At 44.5% G+C, this 19,959-nt stretch overlaps 1 protein-coding gene across 3 annotated transcripts in view; it reads left to right on the forward strand.

Moving 5' to 3' along the window:
• SNX9 (sorting nexin 9) overlaps nucleotides 1-19,135 on the forward strand; it is a 125,312-nt gene extending 106,177 nt beyond the window's left edge. For all 3 annotated transcript variants that reach the window (XM_078447511.1, XM_078447512.1, XM_060616998.1), the window contains 8 exons: nucleotides 14-117; nucleotides 1,960-2,063; nucleotides 5,760-5,837; nucleotides 10,038-10,114; nucleotides 11,430-11,519; nucleotides 13,354-13,468; nucleotides 15,345-15,436; nucleotides 17,397-19,135. In XM_078447511.1, the coding sequence (XP_078303637.1) occupies nucleotides 14-117; nucleotides 1,960-2,063; nucleotides 5,760-5,837; nucleotides 10,038-10,114; nucleotides 11,430-11,519; nucleotides 13,354-13,468; nucleotides 15,345-15,436; nucleotides 17,397-17,444 (708 nt within the window). In that variant the 3' untranslated portion in view covers nucleotides 17,445-19,135. The remainder of the gene's footprint in view (nucleotides 1-13; nucleotides 118-1,959; nucleotides 2,064-5,759; nucleotides 5,838-10,037; nucleotides 10,115-11,429; nucleotides 11,520-13,353; nucleotides 13,469-15,344; nucleotides 15,437-17,396) is intronic.
• The last annotated feature ends 824 nt before the right edge of the window (nucleotides 19,136-19,959 follow it).

Genomic DNA, 19,959 nt, shown 5'->3' on the forward strand with positions numbered 1-19,959 from the left:
TTCTTATTTGCAGGAATGGAAAACTGGGAAGAGGAAGGCTGAGAAAGACGAGCTGGTAGGAGTTATGATCTTTTCCACCATGGAACCAGAGGCCCCTGACTTGGACTTACTAGAAATGTAAGAGAGATCAGCCTTTCCTTCCTCCCAAACCTGTGTCCACCTCCTGTGCTCACAGGCCGGGGAGGCTGTGGTTGGATGATGGGGAGCACATCACTTGTGCAGGGAAGCGTTGTCTTTCTAACCGTAGCATCAGATTAAAGTCTGCTTCCTTTTTACCTTGAAGTCCGTGATTTCACAATGGACATGGTGGTTTCTAGTTACCTCTAATAAAGCATGATAATTTCAACAATAGCCACATTATGGAAAGAGCATAAATGTCCATCCACTGAAGAATGGATAAAGAAGATGTGGTTTATATATACAATGGAATACTACTTGGCAATGAGAAAGAATGAAATCCTGACATTTGCAGCAACATGGATGGTATTATGCTCAGTGAAATAAGTCAGAGAAAGACAGATACCATGTTTTCATTCATATGTAGATCTTGAGAAACCTAACAGAAGACCATGGGAGAAGGGAAGGGGAAAAAAAAGAGTTCCAGAGAGGGAGGGAGGCAAACCATAAGAGACTCATAAATACAGAGAACAAACTGAGGGTGGATGGCGGGAGAGGGGAAAGCGGGTGGTGGGCATTGAGGAGGGCACCTGTTGGGATGAGCACTGGGTGTTGTATGGAAGCCAATTTGACAATAAATTGTATTAAAAATGAATAAAAATAAAAAATAGGTCTGATTAAAAAAAATAATAATGAAGCATGATAAAACAAAGTGGCACAGAACCAGCGCATGCCTACATGATATTCAACAAGGCAGAAATCTCTGAACGTTGCCTCAGAGGAAGTAAATCTCTAACCTGCAGTTTTGTGCTATTTTTTCATCTGTTGTTTCTAATTATGTAATTTTTTTTTTTTTTTTTTAAATGAAGGCTTGGCCAAAAATCTGGAGTAGTTCCTTTTCTATTTAAAAACTAACTAGAAATCTTGGGCTTTTTTTAAGAAGTTTTTTTTCTTATTATAAAATTCTTGCTTATGTGTTACCAAATGTGTAGACAAGGGAAAAAAAAAAAACAATGTTACAACTGCCCAGAGAGAAAAATCAGTGTTAATATGTGTTGACCTAGGTCTTCCAAAATCTCCTCTGTGCATATGTATCTAAGAGAAAAATTGTTTAAGCAAAAAAAGACCTCACACTATGCATTCTGTTTTATAAGCTTTTTTTTTTTTTCATTTAGCATTATGTTGGGATGATTTTTTCAGGTTGGCATTTTTTATATCTTCAAAGAACTGAGTTGTTCGGTATCACTCAGATGGTTGTGTATCCAGGTCACTTTCTCCGATTCATTGAAGTACTTATTGGAATGAATGAATAAACTACCCGATGGTACCTCCACCAAATAAGATATTCACGAAACCATGATTTCATTTCCTTTAGAATGATTTTAGTTAAAATTCACAGGGAATTGAGGGGGAACAGAAGCAGAGTTAAAATTTAAATGGCAGATTTTTAGGTAATTTTTTTTAAGTTTGTTTATTCTGAGAGAGAGAGACAGTACAAGTGGGGGTGGGTCAGAGAGAGAGAGAGAGAGAGAGAATCCCAAGTAGGCTCTGTGCTGTCAGTGCAGAGCCTGATGCAGAGCTCGGTCCCACAAGCCACGAGATCATGACCTGAGCCGAAAGCGAGCTGAAACCTGTGCCGAAATTGGACACTTACCCGACTGAGCCGCCCAAGTGCCCCTTCAAGCCTGAGTAAAGGGCGTTGCTACAGTGCCAGAAAACCACTGCCCGTGGTTATGTTTGGTGCAAGTCTCCCTGACCGTGTTGATTTTTCTCGTCTTGCACCTCACACTGACCATGTGGTGGCAAAGTCAAGGACATGCCGTCTTGTGTTTCGCCCCACAGAGAACAGAAGTGTGATGCCGTCGGTAAATTCACCAAAGCCATGGATGATGGTGTGAAGGAGCTACTGACCGTGGGCCAGGAGCACTGGAAACGGTGCACAGGACGTAAGTGCTGTCCTCGCAGCCACTTCTGGGTTTGTAGGTGGCAGTGCGGGCCCCGTTTTGTGACCTTTACCACATTGGGGAACCGTCCCCTCAAACAGAAATGCATGTCATGCAGTAACGTCATACCCATGGCTCTCTGGGGACCCTCACTGGTCAGCCCTAATCAGATGACGGAAAACGGACTCCGACAAATCCAGTTCAAGAACTCTCACAAAAATGTGTCCCCTTAACTGTTTCTAGTTATTTGGGGTGTATAATCTGTGAATAATGAATCCTTTCTCGTGTTTAGAGAATGCTTGTTGTTTTTAATGTCATGATTTTACGTTGTAATGTTTATCCATTTGGTAAGATTTGTTTATAGAAAGTTCTTCAACTTACAACGGGGTTCCATCCCAAAAAGCCCATCCTGAGTGGAAAACACCCTAAGGTGAAAATACATTCAATACACTTACCCTCCCGAACTTCACAGCTTAGCCTGGCCCCCCCTGGCTCGGGGACGCTTGCATCAGCCTGCAGCTGGGCAGAGACGTCTCACACAGGACCGAGACGGTTGAACGTCTCATACCGGACTCAAAGTGACAGAATGGCTGCACGGGTGCAGAATGCGTGCCGTGTGCCCGCTGTTTACCCCCGTGGTCGCCGGCTGCCCAGCATCACAGACAGGATCCTCCCATGTGCCCCCGGCCCAGGACAAGATCCAGATTCAGAATTCCAAGTACAGTTTCTGTTGAACGCATACCACTTTGACACCATCATAAAGTCAAAATATTGTTAAGTCAGGGACCACCTGTATGTGGCTGCAGACCTAATATTTAAGAGAAAGCAGGATGCTGGGTCAGACGAGGAGCAGGGTGAGGGCAGGTGCTCCGCCAGCCACTGCCGTCTGCCTGCACTTCCACGTTCTCGAAGACTTCGTACCTCCCCCGGCCCCCTCCCCACAAGGCCTTGGTTTCTGAACTGTCACCCTGCTGAACCTTTGTTGTCTTGCAGTCAAGTCCTTGCAGCTCTTGTCACATAGCCCAGGCTAGAAGCAGTCAAGCGTCGGCTGTGGGGTCAACACCCCGCGGCTGCCCTCCCACCTCTAAGGCCCAGCAGGCTTCACAGACCCGGTCACCGCTGCAGAAGTGCTCACGTGGCTGTCCATGGCCATAGACTCTCGGGAGCTTCCTCCTCTTTGAGTCCATCCCGCCCTTATTGCCACAAGGCCTCCAGAGCCCCAGAGAGAGAGAGCTGAGCTCTCATCATGGTCGCTTGTGATGATCTCTGGAGAAAGAGGTGCCGTGAGTCCTAAGTCACCTAACCTAGTACTAAGGCTAGTAGGTCAGCCATGAGGCCAGTATCTAAGAATCTTCTGGCTTTCAGCTCATACACCCTATAAGAATACTGGTTGTATTCAGGGTTTGGGTGCAGGTGGGGTGGGGGGTTGATTGTGTGTTTTAATAAAATGGCTTCTACTTTGAATTACAAAAATAATACCCACTTTTAAACTGTGGTACTCAGCATAGGAAGGAGCTTAATTATCCATTTTGTAAAGTTTTTTAGCAGGTGGTATTTTTCTTTTAAATGAGGGGAAAAGAATAAAATTGGAAGTCAAAAACTAATTTTAATGAATAAGAAACTGAATGTGGGGTAACTTGTGAATGAATTATTAAGATACCACAGCAGAGTTAATAGCAATATTAAGATCTATTAAATCCAGACCCTAGCACAGCAAAGTTCATAGCGGTGTTAAGATCTATTCAGTCCAAGGCCTTATTACATCAGGAATTGGCAAACTGTGGTCAGCGGGCGAAATCTGGCCTGGGGCCTATTTTTGTAAAAGTGGAACACGGCCATGCCTGCTTATATATGTACTGTCCGTGGCTCCTTTCCCATTACAGTGGCAGAGTCAAGTACCTTCGACAGAAACCTGTGGCCCCACAGAGCCTGGAATATTTACCGTCTGGCCCTTTACAGGAAAAAAAGGCCCTGTTTATACCGAATGGCCCTCTGCCACTCACATAATACTTTATATCAACAAAACCACTTGTGTGCCAGCTGTTGGTGCCCGGGGGGCAGGCGCTGGGAGTGGTAACAGTTGCTCCTTTGTCATGGCAAAGACATATGATGCTGTACCCTAAATATAGAAGTAAGCCCCACACGGCAATGTATACAAATTCAGCACTAGAAAAGAAAACCCGCTCAGGCCTTGGGTCACAGGGAGCTAACTCAGCACGGAAGGGGGAGTGACATTCACTCAAACAGTGATTTCATTTTAAAATAATTAATTTTAGCTGTAAGCTCTTTTGAGGCCATGATAATAAATCATTTAAATCGTAGATTCTTTGAAAGATGCTCCCTGTTTTTTAGAAATATTTCAAGTGCAAATCCTCCAATCAGAATTTTAAGGATATCACAAAAATCTGGGTTTATGATTTCTTTTAAAGAGTTAAATCCCTTATGTCTAATATCTAGTCAAGTTCAGGTTCCATATGAGCCATAAGGCCAGATTTATGAAATAGAGGATATTGGCGTAAGGGTGCCCTTTTTGGTGGGGGGGGGGGGGGGGAGGGAGAGTTGAAGCACTTGATTTGGGATTTAATTTAAGCATATCTTCTTTCTTCTTTTCTCTCAAAAGAGTGTCTTAAAATTCCTGATTTGTAAAGTGAGAAATGTAGCACATGCTTGGTATGGTAAAGCAGGTGTCTTTAACCCCACGTATAGAGGCAAAAACTGAGTTACAAAAAGGTAAACAGTTTATTAAAATTAAGCCAATATGGTTTGAATTCATGTCTCCTGATTATTGCGGCTTATAGACCATATTTCAGATTTCTCTGGACTAGATGTTTTTAAAGAAACATTTGAATCTTCCTTCTTTAAGATAGACCCTGCACTAAGCCTTCAAATGCAAGTAAGGCTTTCTTTTGAAAAGCACTTGGTGTGTTGAAAGGGATTACTTACAGATGCAGAGAAAATAGCCTAAGATAGACTCTGCTCACAGTTTTCCAGAGTGACTGTAGAATTCTAGAATATTAGCACTAGAAGGACCTCAGAGATCATTTCATTAATCATGTTATACAGATGAGCAAGCTAAACCCCCCCCCCCCCCCCCCGTCCCCGGTCCTGAGTCCTTCTGCCATATTTTTCTCCACACGTTGCTGCTTTCAGTTATCTATCTATTTATCTATTTATTTATTTATTTACTTACTTATTTATGCAAATAATCGTTCATACATACATAACAGTGAGGAAAGCAATGTATTTGGAATCACACGTGCCAAACCCACCATTTGTCGGCCATGTGACCCTGGGCAAGTCCATTCACTTTATCTGAGCCTTATTTTTCTAACCCACAAAACCAAGATGTGGAGTCTCCACCCGGTAGATGGGTTGTCGTGGTGATCGGGTGGTGTACACGAAAGTCCTCTCTGTCAGCCAGACATCTTCCAAATGAGCTCCCAGTCGCTCCGAAGGATGCGGGCGGTGGTGACGGTGGTTAATAATAATAGCATCCGCCATTTACTGAACCATCCGTGAATAATGAATTTTATTTTTAAAAAATCCTTTGTTCAAAACAATTTTATTAAAGAATATAGACTATTTTGAATCATTTCAAATTTCTTTTATGATAAAAGTAATCACTCTTAGGAAATAGTCAAAGCCCATTTCAGTTTGCTCAGAGGACTGGTTAACCGTGCACTCCTTTTTCTCTTCCAGCATTACCCAAGGAGTATCAGAAGATAGGAAAGGCTCTGCAGAGCTTAGCAACAGTGTTTAGTTCCAGCGGTTATCAAGGTACGTCTGTGTCTATCTGTCTTGGGGCCATAAGTGTCTCGCAGACCAGCCACCCCTCCAGCCTCTTGTAGGCAGACAGAGGCTCCGCAGTGAAGGGCCCTTGTCACCGGCACTTAAATTGGCTGGGCTGCTCCACTCAGGACTCCTGCAACCTCACTTCGTTGCTTCTGAGAAGAGTGGAGGGTTGTTACACTATGTATTTTCTTGCTGGCCTTCTTCGCCTTTCTTTGTGCTCAGGCACAGCTCTTGCGCTCGAACGGGCAGCTGTGATACGTCAGCCTCCGCCCTGGCTCTCATCTCCCCGCCAAACTCAGAAGTCCAGTCTTCCTGTTACAAAGGCCAGAATTCACCAACGCGGTTTGGAGGGAAAATTTGACTAAGTAACAAATTCACGTTGCTTTCTGTCTCTCCGCAGCTTAGAATTATTTTCAACTTGTCCCACGTTGTAGATCTTACCTGTGGTTTTTCGAATTCATTGTATGTTTACATTGCCCACACTTGCGAGAACAAGCCAGCTATTTCCCCTTATGTTTTGGTTTGCTTTTGCTTAGTTTGCCCTGTGGAGCAGGTACGGAGTCCAGGTATCTGTCAGGTGAGTGGCAGTTCTTAAATCTGAGTGTGTCCCATCACTTACAGAAATGATAGAATTGGTACTTCGGCCGAGTTCTGTATCCCAATTCCTAGGGAAGATAGGTCTTTGGATGTCAGTGTCTGAGTATCTTCAGGGACGAGAAATTAGTCTCTCACCAAAATGTATGGGGGCTGCTGTGTATGAATATTTCTTTTTGGCCTGGCTGAATTGTGTCTTATAATCCCAACTTTCAGATTGATGGGAGCGTTGAAGATTAGTTAATCGGGCCCCCTCTTTCAAGATGAGGAACGTAGGCCTGGAAAGATAAGCTTCTGGCCAGGGTGCCACGGGGTTGATGCAGAGGCCAAGTCTAGGACCACATCCACTGCTTGGGTGCCGGCAAGACCCTGAGACCACGCTCATCTTTGTGGTTCTATAGTGCGTTGATGGGATGAGAGCTTTTGTTCTGAAGTCACTGGACCCCGATCCCGCGCTCACATGTCAGAGCTCACCCGAGTCTGCGCCTTCCTTAAGCCTCACCTGAGGGCTGGGTGTCTTCCGGCCCCGCCCTCACTTCCCTCCGTCACCTCTTCCTGCACACAACCCGTGTGGGGGACCTGGCCCTGCATTTGGGGCTCCCCAGGCTCTAGTCCCTCACAGCGCACATGCAGCGCCTCCCGTCCCCCCGGGGCTCCTCTGCCTGTGGAGGGCTCCCTCTTTCACCCGCGTGGCAGGCTCAGCCCTTTCTGATTTTAGTTCATTTGGATTTCTTCATTCCTACAGTGCTTCAGTGACTCGAAGGGAAAGTATGGCTTTTGAGTTTATGTGATATTATTACGTTGAGAGCAGCAGTCTTACAGGTGTCCCCATCCAAGCTAGAATGGAACCGCTCCAAGATTAGATTTTTAAGCCCAACGATGATCCTTCCAATAGCTTCCAAGTTTGTATCATACGTGGACCCATATTTGAGGTCTTTCGTCCCTTGAAGTCACGTATAAAACTTAAAAATCATTCAGAGCTAGATCACAGAATGTGTAAACAGCAGTTCACTCACTGGTTCTCCTGGTCGATGCTGGGAAAGACACATCACTCCTCTTCACTAAATGTGATATTTATAGAGGGTGCAGATAATTTGAACCAAAAGTCTTGAAAAGGGGGAAACAGAAGACTTTCGGTAATCTGAGAAATGGTTCCTAAAGATCTTCTTTGGTAACTTTATAAAATCTTCCCATATATTTCTCGTTCTGTATGTACATTTTAGTGGAGTCTGTGTACCTTCAAAATGACCAGCTTCTCTCCAGCGTTTTGTCTTCTGTAACTTCAGCCTGAAGCGACCTAGAAGAAAGGAGGGATAGAGAGGGCTGCAGGGGGGCAGTAGAGTGAGGCCCCGACAATATCAGGACATCCTAGAGGGGAGGAGACAGTAAGAGATGACCTTCTCCACGGCGCCCACCTGTGTATTCCCTTCCGAACCACAAACCACACTCAGAGAAGCACTGTTTGCTTTCTCCATGTTTCTGTGCTTAACACTATCCTCAGTGCATTATCAAATACTCCGGTTGCAAGTGGCACTTTGCCAACTATTAAAAGTACTCAATGTAATACGCTTTGTGTTGAATATCATTCACCTTACTAAAGATCTTGTTTTTAAAGAACTTTTCAAGACTGGCCTCTGACCTTTCAAGGCAGATGAAGGTCAGCAGAGTTGAGTTCTGTGTCTCATCACGTGTTCCTTTGCCCACACGTGCTGGCTTCTTGGGGCAGCGCTGCACTCTTTGATCTTGAAGTAATTCAGATGATTCCAGTTCCTGAGAACATCTTGGATTATGTTAACTATAACTTTCCACACTCCCTTTAAGAATACATGAACTAATTACTGGAACAACACAGAGACCGTTAGCATGGCCTTTGCACAGATCTATGAGGCGCTTCATATCCTTATGGATTATCATGGAAAAACAACTGATAAAAATATTTAAATGGTTATCTTTGGGGGAGAAGAGGAACGGGTACAGAAGCTAGACCTCTAGACCTCTAGCTTTATCTTGTTTCGTAGATTCGACTTTGGAACGATGTGAATGTTTTACATTTATTTTTATATTTGTTGTTTTACTTTTATTATTAGAAAACAAATTTAAATGAAAATGTAAAAAAAAAATTCCTAAAAAGCAAAAGCAAACTGAATCATTGGATGCATCAAGAGGAGGGCATAACCATGTAGAGAATTACTTCAGATCACCTTAAAACAACGAATTTTGATTATACGTGCCTAGTAGCAGGTGTCTTAAAGCCAAAAAAGACTTCAAAAATCTCGTTTTTCAGTAATCATGTAGTTAGCATAAAATGTTGGTATTGTTTTTCTAAAGCCTCTAAAACTATTTTACGTACTGTGGGGGAAAGCAAATACGTAATTCTTTTACTGTTGTCAGGAACCAAGTTTTAAAAGAGAGAAACATAAAGATCAAAAGTTTTAAAACCCATTATGAAAAATCCTATAGTCCTAAATTTGAATTGGAAATGTCGATATGAGTTCATTACGATTTCCCTGTTTTTACAAAAATGCAGCTTGCCTCGCGCTGCACGTTGAAAAGGCCCCGAAATATCCAATCCAGGAGTGAGAAGCGCCTCTAGCGCCACCCACAGGGAGATTTCTGAGCACTGCGCTCCACCCACATGAACCAGAGCTCCTAGCAGAAAGAACTCAGATGCCAGTTTGAAGAGCCTTCCGCTGGCCTGTAAAGAGAAAATTTGAGCATTAGTGCAAGTAATACTTTCTGTGAAGTGAAGCTTATCGAGTACGTTTAAATCCAGATTTCAGTGCTTTTTTAAAAAGTTGATCTCCGTTACCTTTAGGGGACTGGTTAGGGAATCAACTCATTATTCTGAAAATGGTAAAGAGAAGGAAGCATTTAATGTGCTTTTTCTTGTCCAGTACCTCACGGTAAGCAGATAGCTGATAAAGGAAGGTTCCTTTTTATAGAAGTGCTTCAGATCGAGAAAGAGTAATCGAAGTGGAAAAGCAACAGTTTACAAACCTTTCCTCAAATAAAAGACCGAGACTGTACAGGGAACCGAGGACTGTGTTATTCCCACAGAGACAGTCAGCAGAACCCAGCCTGTAGGTAGCAAGACAAGTACCCGGTTTCTTCAACACCCGAAAAAGAAATTTGCAAGAAAACAAAAAGGAGGGAGGAGAAAGAGCCTATAGACAGAAGAAACACTTAGGCTCTCGGCCACCTGGATGTTCTTTGCTTCCTGAAAGCAGCCACCTTGATTTCAGATATCATGGAGCTGCACACCGCCTGGATAATTTATGTCAGGAACAGTTTGTCTTTTCTGCAGTGTGGTGTTGGTATCGTCCTTGCTTTTTGAAGAGTCCTTATCTTTTAGGTAAAAATTATGAGTGAACTGTTATATGGCCAGCGAAAGAGGGAGGTAAGGAGTGGATGGTACAGGTGAAAAAACACTGGCCATGAGCTGTTCATTGGGAAGCCAGGTGACGGGTAGATAGCAACTCATTACACTATCCTCTGGTTTTGAAACGTTTAGGATTTTCTAGAATAAAATTTTTAAAATAAATGAAGTGAAAATACAACTCATGACCACTGATGTCGCATAATGATTTTCAGGCGAAACGGATCTCAATGCTGCAATAACAGAAGCAGGAAAGACTTACGAAGAAATTGCCGGTCTTGTGGCAGAACAGGTATCCACTTAGACATGCGATTCCAGTAAAGATTTCATGCTGTCGAATCCACATATTTAACCTATTTTAAAACAAACTTCGCAAATAGATATCCTTCTCTTTTCTATCCCTGTGTATCTTTGTTAATGGTATTCGGTAGTAGTTTTTCTTTGGTTAAGCAAAAGTGCTTGATGAATGTATCTTCAGGAAATCTAAAGGAGAGTTACAGAGAGGGAAGGAGGCAAACCATTAGAGACTCTTAAATACAGAGAACAAACTGAGGATTGATGGGGGGTGGGGGGGGAGGGGAAAGTGGGTGATGGGCATTAAGGAAGGCACCTGTTGGGATGAGCACTGGGTGTTGTATGGAAACCAATTTGACAATAAATTATATAAATAAATAAAAAGAAAAAAAACTAAAGGAGTACCTTCCAGTGTCGATAGCTCGGATCCATCCTTCACCAACAGGGGGTTGGAACATTATAGCAAGAACACTGTTCAAGTCACTGTTTGGACCCTTAGTCTGTCTGAGCCTTGCTTCACTCAGCTGGTAAATGGTGACGGGAGAGCCTGCCTCGTAAGGATCTCAGCAGTCAGCAGCTCACGAGGAGAACATACCTGCTGTGGCCCCTGGGAAAGGCAGGTCTTTGTAACAGCCACGTGGCTTTTATTGGGGTCTTCAGTGGCCCAACTTCAGTTCTTTTGTATAGACAACAGATCATAAATTCCCTAATGGGGAATAACCATGTATGTTGTTTCAAATCCCTAAATTAAAAAAAAAAGTTTTTAGGTCAGTTCTTGAGATATATCCTTGTGCACGCACATTCATGTTGGTCATTGACTACGTCTGCTTGTTATAAAGAGATTAATTTTTAGAACTGCGCATAACATAACTATTAAAAATTATAATTCAAAAAAATTGAAAAATTTCAGGTTGCCACTTAAGGTGATTGCCAGATTTTTAATTATATTTTACATTCTCTGCTAAAATTGAAACATTGATTACATCTTATTTGCTCATATATAAACAGACAGTATTAACTAGCTTTTTTCCCCCATAATGTTATATTTTGAGCCACCTCAAAGTAGCTGATTTTACCAACCAACCTAAAAATTATCCGATGTTCTATCATTTTCTCTTCAATCTACAACTGAGAGTGTAATAGCCTTGGAGGGTTGTTTTCTTACAGGAAAACTAGGCTGAATGCATAGCCCTTGACCATAGTAACTACTACCTGGGGGCTTGGCTGATACAGCCGTCAGGTATGGCTGTTTTCTTGTCCTCTGTTGCCTGGATTTCTCTGCCAGTAATAACCAAATCTGTGTCTTGTTACAGCCAAAGAAGGATCTCCATTTCCTCATGGAATGCAATCATGAATATAAAGGTTTCCTTGGCTGCTTCCCTGATATTATTGGCGCCCATAAGGTAATTTGATCGCAGAAGATGACACGGGTGAATCTGGCTGCCACTCACGGCCACCTGCGCGGTCCCTGTCTGTCAGCACAGCCCTGAGTCAGGAGGGGCTTTCCGAAATAAGCTGGAAACTGCTTGGTCTGTTTAAATAGTGAGGTCCCCGTAACACGTTTAGATCATGGGGAGTTTCTAGTTTTTTGGATTCTATAAAAAATAATTTTGAGGAAACAAAAATATGAAAAATGCTCCTTCATGCACATGCTTAGGTCAAGTATCAAACAAAATAATCCTGCTGTTTGAAGTTGAAGACAATGTTAGGAATACCGCTTTCCCTTTGTGAGACCCCTGTAAGCTGCTTGGGCAAGTCCTCTGAGATCCTTCCCTATTGATATGAAATAAGATGTTCTGTCCCTGGGCCTGATGAAGGGCTTCCTGACTAAAACTTCAATGGTCAACGTCAATTTTATATTTTTAGGGTAATAAGAAGGAAACTGTGTAGTTCCCATCGTAAAGGTGTTTTTAAACTGAACTTAGAAATGTTTTAGGGTGTCCTCACATTTTGATTCTGGTTAATTTTTCTCTGTTTCAGATTCTATGTTATTTCAGAATGTGGACTTATTTTATCCACTCTAGTACTTCTCTAGGGTATTGTGATGTACTTGGGTTTGTTAGGAAAATCTCCACAGAGGGCTGGTCTGTGACCCTAACAGTCCTGGCACGAGGCCCCGTTAGCCTTTGACTTTGATAACGGAAGTGTCAGGAGGGGGTGGCGTAGGTAAACAGGAAGCTTTGTGCAACTTCAGATCTTTTCATACAAAACTCAGAACATTCTCTTTACAACCCACCCGTCGCCGGACACTTCGGTGTTGCCACATCTTGGCTGTTGTGGGTAACGCTGCAGTGATCCTGACGGTACAGTTATCGCTCTGAGACCATGTTTTCATTTTCTTCAGATACGCGCCCAGAAGTAGAATTGCTGGGAGAGTAGACCTTAAAAATGCTCATCATAAGGGGGCGGGAAAAAAAAAGCTTGTGACCGCGTGAGGTGAGGGATGTTAATAGCACCGTGGTAATCGTTTTGCAATATATACGTACGTCAGCTCCTACAATATTGTGTGTCAATTATAAATAAAACTGAGAGGAAATTAAAATAAAAATCTCAAAAAAACAAAAAAACAAAAAAACACCCCAGCTCAGAAGGGTTAGCTTGTTGTAGGGATTTGTGCCAGCACTTAAGAGTTTTGGGCATGGAGCCTGATGTATGCGCGAGTGTGAAGTTTTTCCTTCCAGACAGCTCTAATGAGCTCTCTGATGGTCCTGGAGTGGGAAACATTTGGCAGCTTTCACAGCTACCTCCATGTGAGTATTAATCTGAAATCGGTACAGCGCTCCTCGCAGAAACCAGAGTAAAGCTGGTGACCCGCCGCTCCAGGACAGAAGAGGGGGAGAGGCCCCGGGCGCATGCGCTCGTCCGTGTCCCTGATCAAACGACTTTGCAAACTGCTAATGCCTCTTTCCCTCTTCCATACCACTCTTGTCCTGGCCCTGACTCTGGCTCACAAGTACTACAGAAATAAGAGGGCTGTTCGGTTTTCTATTCTGTCGTGGCGTTAAACAGTCCCATTTTAGCTTAGTTCTGTATTTCAAGAACAGCAACCTTTTTGCTTCCAAGCGACTTACGGGAAGTTACAGTTAGGTGCTTTCCTGTGTTCTTATTTTGTGGGGACATTTTTTTCTTGTTGAGTAGCCAGTCAGGTAGAGAATATGTTGGCACTGTTCTATTTTAGATTAATGGCTAATCCTTTTAGCTCTGTTTTATTCATACTCTTGCATTTGTATTTCACAGGCAGCGATAGAAAAAGTGAAAGAAAGTGACAAACTGGTGGCAACTAGTAAGATCACCCCACAGGACAAACAGAACATGGTGAAGCGAGTTGGTACCATGTCTTACGCGTTGCAAGGTAAGAGAGAGGTTCGTGCACAGCTAACGGAGATTTTCACCCCCTACCCCCACCCCCACCCCCCAGCAAATCTGCTGTTCTTGCTGGAGAGAAATCCAAACGTGAACCACAGCTAGTAGGTACCTAAGAGCTGATTTAAAGTATTCTCATAAGCCCGTTGTTTGCAGGATCCCAGTGTTAATGAAGATTTGTAATATTTATTTATTCTTTTGCACATTTCCGTGACATAACTATGGATGACAACCTGGTCAAACCTGTACATTTTTATTATCTCTTAGAGACAGTGAAAATTACTTTTATAACCCTTAATATTAGCTCCTTTCGTAACACTGTGTGAGATTCCCAAATTCAGCTTTCAGCACTTTGTAACCTCTGTCCCCCGGGACACTAGAATGTAAAGGGAGATTGGACATAGCGTTTTCAGCAAAGTTTGACTGTTAATAAAAAGAAGATATTAGTTAATTTTTATAGATTTGAGTGCTTTCCAGCAGAGAGGAGCCGTGAACGGATTTTTCCTGTTTTGATGGACGGGTAGAACAGGGGTAAGCAAAGGAGAAAGGGGAAGGATGTTCTAGTTGGAACAAAAGCGCACAAAAGAATGGGACAAGATTCTCTCCTCTTGGCCTCCGGGCAGAAAGTATACCTGCAGGTTGTTGGGGAGTAAGTGTGGTGATTGTGCAGGGCCTGGAGAGCCAGGCCGAAGAGCCTAGACTTGACGTGGGCGTTAGGAAGCCACTAGAGGTTTGATGTTGGGGGCCAAGGGGGTCCACTGCTCCGGGAGAGGGTGGGAGACACTGAAGGGGGCAGACGTCAGGAAGCCCACAGAGAAGACCACTGCTTCTGCAGTCTGAGAGTTTGAGGGGCTGAAAAAGACGTGGTGCTCAGAGAAGAGAAGGGCCCATTTACAGACTTTGCCAGGAAACACCCCTCGGGGCTAGGGAACTAGTGGGACAAAGAGAAGAATGTCTGGAAGATATCCAGAACTAGGGCAACTAGAGGCAGAAATGGGAAAGCCTGAGTGAAGATTTGGCTTTTGAAGGGTTTGCAATGGGAAATTTGTTTTGAACTTGTGTTTGAAGTTACCCAGATAGATCAACGAGAAGCTTCGCATGACTCCAGCTAACACGAAACTCAGAAAAATTCCCTTTTTGTAGGAATTGGTGCCAGCAGCTGGCTTTCTGGGCACAGAGAACAAGGGGACATGCAAGGTGGAGGTGTGAGAAGTCCCCTCCAGAGTTGGTGATGGGGTGGGGGTGGAGCCGAGAGGCCAATTTCAACAAGGGAGTCATTTGTGAATCGATGGATTCAGCAAAGATAAAGAACGGGCGTCAAGTCCTCTCGCCTGGTAAGACGCCGAGTTCCGAGAGCCCTGGTGCTCAGGGCAGCGAAGCTCCGTTACAGAAGAGGGTTTCTCTGTGTCTCATCCGTCTGCACAGCTGTTCCAGGGCGCCCCAAGAAACCTGCCCAGGCAGTGGCCGCGCGAGGGGGAACAGGGCAGGACCCACGAGGCGCCTTGCTAGGTCCTCCATAACGTGATGCTCTCAGCTGCACTGTTGTCCGCAGAGAACAACCACCGAGTCAGCCTTCTGCTCGATCGGTTCTGTTGGGACAGTAGTCCACACGTGCGTGACCATGTCAGGCTTCTTAGTATCTAACACGTAAACCCACAAAACTCATCTCTCTGCCGGAAAGTATTGTTTGCCATCAACTGCTCAGATTTTCTAGCCTCTGTATAAAGCGATTTGTCAAGAACGGCCCCTGCCCTGAAGCCAAGCAGGTTAAATCCAGTTGATGACGGATCACAACCCAGCAGAGAAACTAGGTGTTGTCTGTTGAAGGTCAGGCGTACTGATTGATGTCTTGGGTTTGGTTGTAGCTGAGATGAATCACTTCCATAGCAACCGGATCTATGACTACAACAGCGTCATCCGCCTGTACCTGGAACAGCAAGTGCAGTTCTACGAAACAGTAAGTTGGCCGCTGGCCCCAGGCCCTTTGCACGCGCGCACACACACACACACACACACACACACACACACACACACACAGGATTTGTGGTCACTTAACTTTGACCCTACAGAGTTAACCTGTTTGTATTTTTTAATCCTAAGTATTAAACCAAAGGAGGTTAATTATTGGGTGTGTTTTTTAAAACCCTTTTAATTATATCTGCCTTTTCCTTTTCGAATGATACAGCATTAGAAAAGGTTTCTCTTCAGGAACAAGGAGTACTGGAGGCTGGTTGTGAGGCCCCCATAAGTCCTTTCTGGGAGGTTCCCCACCCCCGCAGCCTCTCTGTGCCTAGGGAACAGGGAAGGGGAAGGGGCACCACAGGCGGCCTGTGGGAATGACGTCTCCCTGTGCACCGAAGGAACTTCAGAAAGAAAACAAGCGAGAGAAAGAAGCCCCAAATGTTTTCATTTAGGAAACCGCAACAGAAATGTAAACTCTTATACTCTGCATAGTAATTTTATCGTTGGCCAGGGTGTCCAGTCAGTAAAGAACCTGGCGTGTAAGTGGAAACTCAGACGTCGCAAGACGAGTCCTGTCACTGCGTGATTGACTGTGTGTGTTGGCTGCCCGTTTCTTACTCAGTTTTCCACTGTTGCCTTGGTATTATCTCATGTATGTTCAGGATGGTGGTAGGCAGGCCCCAAACTCCCGTCCACGCACGTGTCCTCTCTGGGCGAGACAGCGCCGAAAATGTCTGTCTCCAACAGACTCTTGAAAGGAAGCTGTGATCGGTGTGCTGTCCGCGTGTTGCGAATTGCGTGTCAGAAGCGGCTGGTTTTGGCGCTGAGTCTCTAGAAAGAATTCCCTTCCGCCTTCGTATCCTCTGCAGCGTGGTTCCTGGGCTCTCCGGCTGCACGCTCCGTGTTAACCGGTGCCGCTGTAAGGTTGCTTCTCATCATGTGTTGGAATCGCAGATTGCATTTGTTCTACGTGAGAAAAGAAGTGAAGGCGAATTGCTGAAATTCTGATAATGTTGATTTGTTCAGTAATCTGAAGCCCAAGTGAGGTGTAATCATCAATGACCTTGTGACTCAAAGTAGAAACCCGTGCATTCAATCACCGTCCTTGTTAGATGCAACAAGTTTTATGAGAAAGTAACCCTTAAGTTGTAAAACGCGCATATTTGTTCACGGAGCAAACATTTATTGAGTACCTATTATACACCAAGCACGTATCCCAGATACTTAGGCTCCAAGAATGGCGAAGACATCTGTGTCCTCAAGGACCGGGTGGTCTCCTTGGGGGCAGGGTAGACACATGATCTCCTCCGCAATACGGCACTGGCCGTAACGGTGCACCTGTGTGCTGTCTCCACGTTGGCGGCCCAGCAGCAGGCGGGATCAGAGAGGCGTGCTCAGCATCGGGGCCTCAGGAGTCCGTGGTGTCCAGCAAGGCAGGGGGATCTGGGCGAGCCTGAAACCCTCTCTCTCTGCCTCACTGGAGGCAGAAGTGAGTAGCCTGGCAGTGTGGCTCCCCAGGGAGGAAGGGGCCGTGCTGGGAAGGAGCGGCACCCTCTGGGCTCTCAGGGGGTCTCTCTGGCTGCCTGGTGCTGGAAGAGACTAGAAGCATAGCCCAGCTAAAGTATTTGTTTTTAAAAAATGTTTTTAATGTTTATTTTTGAAAGAGAGAGAGACACAGAGTGTGAGTGGGGGAGGGGCAGAGAGCGAGGGAGACACAGAATCCGAAGCAGGCTCCAGGCTCCGAGCTGTCAGCACAGAGCCCGACGCGGGGCTCGAACCCACAAGCCATGATGAGATCATGACCTGAGCCGAAGTTGGACACTCAACCGACTGAGCCGCCCAGGTGCCCCTCAGCTGGAGTATTTGTCATGTTTTACTCATAAGAGATGGAAATAGTAGAATACTATGAATTCGTAACAGGAGTGATCTCTCAGGGTTGTTTCGTTTTTCACCAGATTGCAGAGAAGCTGAGGCAGGCCCTCGGCCGCTTCCCGGTGATGTAGGACAGAACGGCACACGAAGCGAACTCCCAAGTGTTCTTCTGACCTGGGGCAACGCGATGTGATGTTTTTCCCCTGTCATCAAAATCAAAAAGGAAGGAAAGAAAACCAAAAAGAAATAGAGTGGCAGAAAACTGCATCTACTTTATTAACCAACTGAAACGCACCGGTTACTTAGGGATAGTCTTGTTTTGTTCATTTCCACATCCGTTATTAAAACGATGGAAATCGTCTCTATTTTTGGAAAGTACTTAAAGTTATCAGAATTTTGAACAGAAAATTAGGGGTTTCCCCCACCGATATTTTACATAAAAATGTAATTTTTACATCACCCACGATCTTCTGGTTCTTACCCAATGTCAGGTAATTACTAATTGCTTTCTTAAAAATATGAAGTATGCCAGAATAAAAAATATATATGTTTGTATATTTTTATAACTCTTTTCAGTCCTTTGGGATTCCTGTCTGTTTAGGAAAACCTACATGCCTTTCACTGACATATTTATGACTCGGGCGCTCATGTCTTCGGGAGAGAGGAAGCAAAGAGGGGCTCCTGGGGCGGCCGGCCCCCTCGCGTACGGCTCGGTGGTGGCCCGTGGTCCCATCAGAGCACGCGCCTGGGCAGAAACTGAGGATCAGATTGACGTGCACCCACTTCCCTCAGGACCATTTCGAGTGTCCCCTCCTTGGGGAGGGCTCGCTCTCCTGGCGCTCCCTTCCTCAGCTTGGTTAGGGCACGGTTCTTGCCAGAAAGACTATGTTGAGAAAGTTGGGGATGTTTCTAAAATCATCTGACCCGGCTCCTCTGCTCCCAGTGGTGGAGCCGCCCTGCGGACTCCCGTGCTCGGGAGCGAGTGCTCGGGCGGGGGGTGGGGGGGAACACACCTTCTCCCCCAGAACTTTCACCTCGAATCTGAGCCAACGGTGGCTCAGTCCGGCCGCATGAGAAACGTGTGAGAGCGTGATTTGCCACTTGATTTGGATGGCAGACTAGCGGGCCAAGGGTATTCTCTGGAAAAAATGAAAACACAGCTTAGTAGACCTCTCCGTCCGCACCACATCGAAAAGTCTGGGGACCCATAAGGGTGACAACCTGAACAATACACAGTAACCCCCGGAGCTTTTATGTTTAAGGAGTACAGCGTGAAAGTCTCCCTGACTGCATCCCTAAACTTCAGACAGAATTTTTCTGATCACTAGGACTCCAGTTAATGGCATAAAGCAAAACATAATCTTTCTCGACTGTCAGCTTTAAATCTGAACACTCACAGACACTATGTTCCTCCTGCAGACGAGCATGTCTATCCTCCACAGTTGCCTTACTGCGTTATCTCCACTGCTTTCGTTCTCCTGACCTGATGATCCTAGTATAGAAAATGAAAGTTTTGGGCCAGCACAAATGAAATGAAACCAAAAAATAAGTAGAAGAGGAGATCAAATGAACATGAATATGAGAATTTCTTGTTCCTTAATATCACGGGTTTTGTTAATGTTTTATAAGTAATTTTCCCTATTTGATTTTTCTTTTATAAAATCTCATAGAACAATGTTTATGATACAGCCATTTAATATATGTACAAATTGTAAAGAATATGTATAAATGTTTTACACAAATGTAAGAGCATGTAGAAGCCAACATATAAATAAATTGTTGAAAACTGTACAGTAAATTCTGAAAGCACATTTTCAAAACACTTTGGTGTTTGTGTGATTTTTTTTTTTTTTTTTTTTTTTTTTGATAATTGCTTCTTGCTTCCAGCTGCTGAAAATAGTCCAGGGAATGAATTTGTCCCCAAAACTTAATTCTCCCAATAGGAAGTGATCATTTAATTCTTTAAGTCAGAGTTATCAGTCCTAGAAGCATGTCCTAATCACCAGAGAGCTGTAAGAAACAGATACTGATGCCCAGTGTATTTGGGTTCTGCAGAGAAACCGCCTACAGAGCGTGTGTGTGTGAGTTCCCTAAGCGATGTTTGCGCTTTGTGATATCTTATAACTTAATTCTGTGGTATGGAAATCTTATGTTACATGATAAGGAATAAGAGGAAAGAAATCAGGTACTTGCTTTACGCATACACAGGTATTCACACAAAAGAAAGAGAAAAGATGACCATTGAAATCCTTTTATCGGGCACCCAGCAGTGGCAGGGTTAGGGTCAGCCTCGGTGAGTGACGTCTGTTGCTGAGCCCATGCATGACCTCCATCCCTGCCACCATGGGCAGCCTCCCACCACTGGGTTCATGAGCCCACTGGGACAGGACGGAGCAGCTGGAGAGGGAGGCTGACTGGTGTCCACAGAATGGATCGTCCTATCCACTTGATTATTAAAATCCTCTTCTGCTGAAGCCACCCTATGGTGGGCATTTATAGGACACAAATATCTTCACTTTTTGGAAGAGAGGACCATCCACATTCCTCTTCCCCAAATTTCTTGTCACCAGTTTTTCCAAATCTGACCATCCAGCCAAACCGTTGGCCCCAGCCCAAGAATTGATACATAATTGCACATCGGGCCAT

The sequence above is a fragment of the Panthera onca genome, chromosome B2 (genome assembly GCF_046562875.1).
Source record: "Panthera onca isolate mPanOnc1 chromosome B2, mPanOnc1 haplotype 2, whole genome shotgun sequence".
NCBI lineage: Eukaryota > Metazoa > Chordata > Mammalia > Carnivora > Felidae > Panthera > Panthera onca.